This window comes from Rhagoletis zephyria, unplaced genomic scaffold, assembly GCF_001687245.7.
Source record: "Rhagoletis zephyria isolate East Lansing unplaced genomic scaffold, Rhagoletis_zephyria_1.1 Rzeph_scaffold_02956, whole genome shotgun sequence".
Lineage (NCBI taxonomy): Eukaryota > Metazoa > Arthropoda > Insecta > Diptera > Tephritidae > Rhagoletis > Rhagoletis zephyria.
Window position 1 is genome coordinate 42531 of NW_016160040.1, and position 7671 is coordinate 50201.

Genomic DNA, 7671 nt, shown 5'->3' on the forward strand with positions numbered 1-7671 from the left:
TCAACTTTTCTATGACTTTTGTTGTTCATGTTGGTCCCAAATCGTCTGACCTTAAGGTTTGTGCTGAAGATATGGGCCATGGCTGAATTACGCTGGGTAAATGTGGTAGCATAAGTTAGCCAACTGACAGCCAGAAAGTCCCATTTAGTTGAACCAAATACATATATATGTATGTATGATTTTATAAAGCTAAATTTTATACCAAAGTACATATTAGTTTTTCATAAAAACTACTCAGACAGAATTTGCTGTAAAATTAAGTCATTGGTTAGTAGCCCTTAATTTCTAAGCAATGTTGTCTATAACATTACTAGTAAGTACTTACACAAATGCATTTATTAGTAGTATACATACATATATACATATGTATAAGCTGTCTGCCATTGCAAGCGCAAATGATTGAACATGCAGCAAACTCCTTGTATTATGTCCCAACCATTACAAACTAAATAAATGCTAACGAACTCATTAAATATGTTGAAATTGAGAAGCAGTGCTGTACATACATACTTAGTACACAATGGCGCACTTAAGCATTGTTGTTGTGTTTGTTCACTGCTCGTCTTGTGGTATTAGTATTTTTTATGCAGTTGCAGTTGCACTGAAATTACGATTTCCATTGTTGATTATTTTTCTTCCCGTTTCGTTTTGGTTACTTCTTGTAACTGACAATGACACATCACTGGCGCTCAACCATAAAATTCGACATAAAAATGCTCCACTTTATTTTACTTTTGTTTGTCTGCCCATGTCTCCATCCCATCTATCGACAAAGTTACTTGTACACCCTGTTGGCTAATATGCGGTTGGTTGTATCTGCCGCTTATTGTTGTGGCTGGCGTCATTGTCGCCACAGTCATGTCATCGCCTTTGTCATTTTAACATTTGCAATGTGTTTGAGCGTGAAATGTGCATCGTGTTTTGAGATTTGCACGAATTTCATGGCGAGCGCACTGCAGCATTCGATGCGTTGATCATTAGTCTAGACAAGTGGCAGCGTTGTGTTAGCGACTATGCGCCATGCGTAGGGAAAACAAGGGCGACAATCGGATCCATGCAACAATTAATCAGGAAGAGGGAGGTGAGCAGCTGATTTCTACCTAAGGATGTACACTAGAGCGGTCAAATTTATGTATGGGGGGAAAATTTTTCATTCTAGAAAACGGGGTACCCTCTTAATTTTTTCCTTTTAATATTTGTAATACCTATACCAGCTTACAGTTTTCTACTGCAACCAATACAGGGTGCTGAATGAACTGGAAATGCGCTATTGGATCGCTGTGAAACTGGCAAAAATATTGGTGATTTTTATAAAAAGCTATTGTTGTTATCACAACTGAAGTTTATGATATTTTAATAGATAATTTAAATTTGAAATGTTCGAAGTATACTTAACCAATTGTTTGATTGATATATGTACACAATACTTCCAGAGTAAAATATGAGCATCATGAGCATCCTCTACTTGGATACTTAGAAACGCAAGGTTTGGTACCAGGACCACTTTCGGCAAGAGGAAAAATTATAAAGGGTGCCCCAAAGTCTATCTCGGAATTTTTTTTTGGTCCACTCTTATGTACACATAGAACAAAAACAACTGGTTGATGGAAAGAACCGAATCCGCTGAGACGTATCTAACTAAGGACCAACGACGATTTAGCACGGCTGTAAATAGTGAGGGACACACAGAAACTATTTCGAACGAAAAATGACACTGAAAATGGCACAATGCCGAGACTGGTTTGTCTCCAAACCACATTTGACAAGGGATGGCGGAAAATCGTTCCACATTACATCGCGACAATCGATGTTTATGGAATTGCACGAAATATTCGTACTTTATAAGATGGTTTTGGCTTACGAAGTTGTGCATTCACACGTTCCGTTTCATTTTTGTCGTTTTGATAAGCTGTTTGTGCATTTAAATAAACATTGCCAAAATACTTCAGAAAAATGTGAGGATTTACGTGAGTTGGGTTGATTCCAATAAACCACCAGAATACATTTTTTTACTACTTTTGATGTAGACCTTTTTAGCTAAAACATTTCTTTCATCTGAGGTGTATTTTTTTAATAAAAATTTTTTAAACTAATTTTATTTATAAAAAAATTGATTTTTGTAGGTATTTTCAAATTGATCCAGCTCACGTAAGTCATAATAATTTTCTGAAGTATTATGGCGAATGTCTCAAAATATAATAGATATTATAAATAAAATAAAAACTAAAAACAGATTTTTTTATGGAGAGTGATGTACCCTAATATTTATATCGATATTAGAACCAAAATATAATTTTCTAAGAAAAAATAATATTTCGGAAAAAAACAATTTAGCTACTAGGGTTCAGATCCATTGTAGTTCAAAGTACCTATTTTCTTGTGAAAAAGTTTAAAAGAAAAAAGCATAGTTTTTGCAATATATAATTTAGAAAAAAATTTAATAAAAATAAATAAATTCTATAATTTTTTCGTTCTAGCTTGAAGTGTCAACAATTACTAACATTTGAGTAAAAAATGGTTGAAGTCCATTATTTTTTAACAAAGTTATGGGCACTTAAGAAAAATCACCAAATATCGATTTTTATCTAAAATAAGTTACTTACAATTTTTTCGAGCCAAAAAAAAATAGGGTCTTATTATTTGAACCAAAAAAGTTTCATCGAAATTAAAAATCATGCCGGTACCTGATCTGTTGTCTTGAAATGGAAAGCACCCGTTCAATTTTTATTTTTTCGGTCAAATTTAAACGCTATTTCGAGGTTTGTGAGTTTTTAGATAAAAAATAGTTGACATTTTGGATTAAACATTTTTCCATAATTTTTAACCCTTATAATATAGACTGCGTTTTTATGACCTTATGAAATTTTTCATGATGTAAAAACATTAAATCTGAAAACAACCGTTATATCAGTAATATGATCGAAGAAAAGAAGAGAAAACAATAATTATTAAACTTGATTGGGAACATAAAAATCAAATTTTAACGGTTAAATTGTGGTCCCCGGTATCTTCTAGAAGCGCCTTGTAAATCTAAAACCATATAATCTATATATATAATACACGAAGTGATTTTTCGTTCAGGATAAAAGATCTGTACCGTTCACCCGATTTTCAAAAATGAGATGTCAGATTAAAGCGCTTGGTCTATAGATGTGCAAACTGGTCTAGATTTCCCACCTGTTGAAAAAAATAAATTCATATGATTTAATAATCGATGCCATCAAATCCGCACCGTTCCTTCGATTTTCCCAAATGGGGCGTCAAAGTAAAAGCCTTGGACGGTAGATGTGCAATACGGTTTTACTTTTTGAAAAAAGTTGAAAACTTAAAAAAAATATATTCAAATTATTTAAAAAAATAAATCAATTATTACAAACTGAACAAATGATATTGGGTAAGAGAAATATGTATCACCATATGGGTGCCAAACGAAAGGGGTTTCAGAAAGTATTAGTTTAAAAATATTTTGAAAAGGGTTGCCACCCGTTTGAAGTTTCGAATTTAGTTTACTTATACATAAGTTATACGAAATATCAAAATATGGATATCAAACGACGGGAGTGTTATGAAATCTTTTGTTTGAACGCCAAGAATATTTTTGAAGTTTTGGAAGAGGGGTGCCACCCGTTTGAAAAGTCAAATGTTTTTTTTTTTTTTTAAGTTAAATGAATTATTAATATATGGGTATCAATCGTAGGGGTATGAAATGTTTTTTATTTCTGAACTGTATTTAGCGGGTGTGCCACATGTTTCTTATTAAAATTCCACTTAATTCATCAGTTAATAAAAATATGTATCGCAGTGTCCGGGGAAGGAGGGCTAGCAATCATTAAGCTTAAAAATACTCTTTAAGAGGGATGCCACTTGTTTGAAAGGGCTCGCTCAATTAATTAATTCAAAAAGAATATGAAATATATAAATACCGTAGTCAAACGAAAGAATGTTAAGAAATATTTAGTTTGAACATTTCGCCACGTGTTTAAAAAGTTACATTCAAATTATTCAGTTAGTTGGATAAATTATTACAAGATGGGTATACACAGAAATGGGTTTGAAAGGGATTTATCCATGAGCTTTATTTAGGAGGGTTGCCATTTGTTCGAATTAGTTCATCAGTTTATTGAAATCCATGTGTATCACAATGTCAGAGGAAAGAGATTTAAGAAGATTTTATTTTGAGAATACTTTTGAAAAGGAATTTCAAAAATGAGAGGTCAAACTAAAAGATGTGTGATAACAAAATATTGCGAATTTGTTTTGGTGATAAAATATTATTAGATTCTCCTCGAAGTCTCGAAAATTTTGGCAAAGTTTGGCTAAGATAAAATTGTTACAGAACGAAATTATCATATATGTATATATACAGTCGACATATTGCTACACACATTTGTTGTCTGCGAAGTTTACTTTTTAAAAATATATAATATTCGTACATCAATAATAATTTTTATTGCTTACATACCAACATACTGGATATACATTTTTTATGCTTTCAATAGTTTATGTAAGTTGTAAATGCCTCTTGGCTTACGAGGCTTGCTGACATCCATGGCCTTAAATTAGTAACACAAGTTTCAGCGGGTAATGCGACAAGTTGATAAAATTGTGATTTTCAGTCGATTACACAAAGTAAACTATGCAGCTCATACTCTCGCACATTGGAAACGTGTATACACATACAAAACATAAAGTGAGCAAGAATGGCGCGACTAGCTAAATCGACTTTGTTTGGCGTTACTAGCATTCCAAAAACTTCTCGCTTCTCATTTTACTTGGTGGGTACATATGTCTGCCAGCACTTCTCTTTATGCTTTGAAAAACTCGCGCCTAAATTAATGAGTAAACTTCTGCAACCATACATACATATATTCATACCATATATATATATGTTTTTATACATGCATAGTTGTTTTTTTCGATGTGCGCACTTGAGTGGTTGGGGTTTGGTTACGCGGTGGCGTATGAGTAACTTTTAATTACAAGTATTAATAGTATATACATATTTTGCAGGAATGTTTATCGTTTTATATTGCGTGTAGACACTTAACCATTAATTAGCATATGTTTACTGCTTTTATTTCCGCTATGCAATTTTTACTTTTCCGTTTAACGAGAGAAAACTTTACGCATAAATATAAAGGAATATTTGATATTCAGTTTGCCTGCTCACCAATTATCATCGAAATTCATATGAGACTGAGGCAAAAAATGGCTGTGCAAGAATGAAACTAATCTAGTATGTCTAATACTAGTATTACCCTACAATAAAGAACACTGATTGTGTTGATGTAATAAAATGATTTTTACGGCAGCTGGTTAATGTTTTTGGCAATGAAACCGATTGCTAGAATTAGTAATATTCCAGTCATTAATATTAATTGTTTATCGGAACAGCAAAATAAAAGTGAAATAAAAATTAAGTGTCATGTTTTGTTTATCCGTTTTCTATCCACAGTGGGAAAACTAGTAATGCATTACCTGCGTGGAAAATAATGTAATGTATTTCTTATGAGATTCTAGTACTGTTTAGTATGTAATCAGCGTTCTTATATATCAAAAAGGTTCCAAAAAATACACACACACTGTCCTCGATACTAGGTAACGTTAAATTTAATGACCCACCTTTCTTAAGACATCGCGGTATGAAAAAATTAAACTATTTTCGAATGTGAAAGCGGCTGTTTCACTGATTATTTTTTCGATTACTTTACATTACATTTCCCAACCTGATTTTTGTACGTAAAATAATTGATCTTGGGTTATTTTTTTTTTAAATACTTTTTAGTTTTATGTTCATTCGTATTTTATCTCATAAATGCGGCCGACCCCATTTTAGGTAGATTCTACCTTATGTCGATGAAGTGAGTAGAAAGAGGTGAAAAATGAAAAAAAGAAACCTTAGTAGAAGAACAAGTTAGAAGTCTTAGTTGGCAAGTATTAAATATAGTTTTGTTTCCCCTTTCCGAAATCTACCGCTAGCTACATGGTAAGCAGAGGCGGTCTACCCCCAAACATCCTCATGTTCAGTTAGACATAATGAGATAAACTTATATTAGTGAACCCGCATGGCGTCAAAACGCCAACATTTAATTAATTAGTTTTTGAAACCCTATCCAAAAACCTCTAATAATATTCCTAATAATTAATCTAAACCATTTCTCAGTGACGAGAGGTCTCGCATGGTGTCGGTTTTCATTTCATCAAATTTCAAATCACCCTGTAACTTAAAAAAATAAAACCTGTGCTCGGCTATGTAGAATCCCAGTTATTGAATTTGACTTCTCATGATGGCAACTCTAATTGAAAATATTATCAGCCTATAGTTTTCTAAAAACTCTTTCGTTTGACACTAATATTGCGATATTTCATTTATGTATCTTTCGTATAAGTAAAACAAATTCGACTTTTCAAACAGGTGGAATCCATCAGACGAATTGGATTTTCATTAATACGTGTTTTTTTTTCTTCGAAAAAAACAAGTGCATGCAACCTAATTTCAATTTATTTCATGTCCGTCCGTCCACCTTGCAAGCATAGTCTAAGTTATTTTTGCAATGCAATTTCGAAAAAAAAGTAATTATTAATTTGACAGATTTTAAGGTCGCCTTTTTACCTTTTTCGGAGTCATTTATGTACATTCGGCAATCTTTTTGTTTTTTGCCGAAGATATGACGAAAAATTTATAGAAAAGGTAACTTTTCTGTGGACAGTGTTTTTCTGATACTTTTGTTGCTTTCTTTTTCTTTCTCTTATTGTTGCTTTAAGTGCACAAAATCAAGATATTTTTAAAAGTTTACAAACTCATATTCCGTAGTGGGTGTGCTTCTTAGTGTTCATACAATTTACATACAATAGTACCTACATACATACACACATTCAATTCGACTTATTAAAATGTTTTACGCTCCACTTACCTGTCCTTGTACTGACTAATTGGTGGCGAGTTGAATACGGCTACGTTTGGTTTCCCGCTCAATTGCAAAGTTTTTCGTGCTTTCCCAAGTTGGTTCTCAGCCACACAAGAGTAATTACCAAAGTCCTGGGGATGCACTTTCCGTATAATCAGCGTGTGACGTGAGCCACGATTCTCCATAATGTGACGTTCGGTGGTGTCCAGCTGCATGGTGTCTTTGAACCAAATGACCTGTGGGCGTGTGGGCCAACAACATTATTCAAGGCGCGAAGGGAGCAGGGGTCAATTTTGTTGCATGAGATGTGTTTCATATGGCAAGTGTCATGCGGCATGCGGAAATGTGAGCGTGTTTTCGTAACAAATGTGAGGGTTGGAGAATATTTTGATTAAATGAGTGTTAAATGAAATGAAAATGATATTTTAATGGCGGGCGTGAGAGGTGGAGACAACGCCCCGTTTGATAAATAGGGGGGTTAAGCAAAATCAACAATTAAGAGAGAAAAGCGTGAACGAAACATCATTTAGGCCATGGTGTGAGGCAATGTGTATATATATATATGTGTGTGTGAATACGCATGTGAGTGTCAGAGAGTAAAGATGTTAAGTAAATAAACACATCCGAAGAAATAATAAACAGACGTGAAGGATTAAGTGACAGTTATGAGTGGCAGGCAGTAAGCGCAACGCGGTACGTGACACGCGGCACCCGGTGCCGTGTTGTTAGTGTGCGCGCACACAGAGTTTTTGTTTTTTTTTTT

At 33.6% G+C, this 7671-nt stretch overlaps 1 protein-coding gene across 1 annotated transcript in view; it reads right to left on the reverse strand.

Annotated features, from left to right (window-relative positions):
- LOC108368107 (basement membrane-specific heparan sulfate proteoglycan core protein-like) overlaps positions 1–7671 on the reverse strand; it is a 34893-nt gene that overhangs the window by 11513 nt on the left and 15709 nt on the right. Inside the window, exon 4 of the mRNA XM_017622875.1 lies at positions 6915–7144. Coding sequence (XP_017478364.1) covers positions 6915–7144 — 230 coding nt within the window. The remainder of the gene's footprint in view (positions 1–6914; positions 7145–7671) is intronic.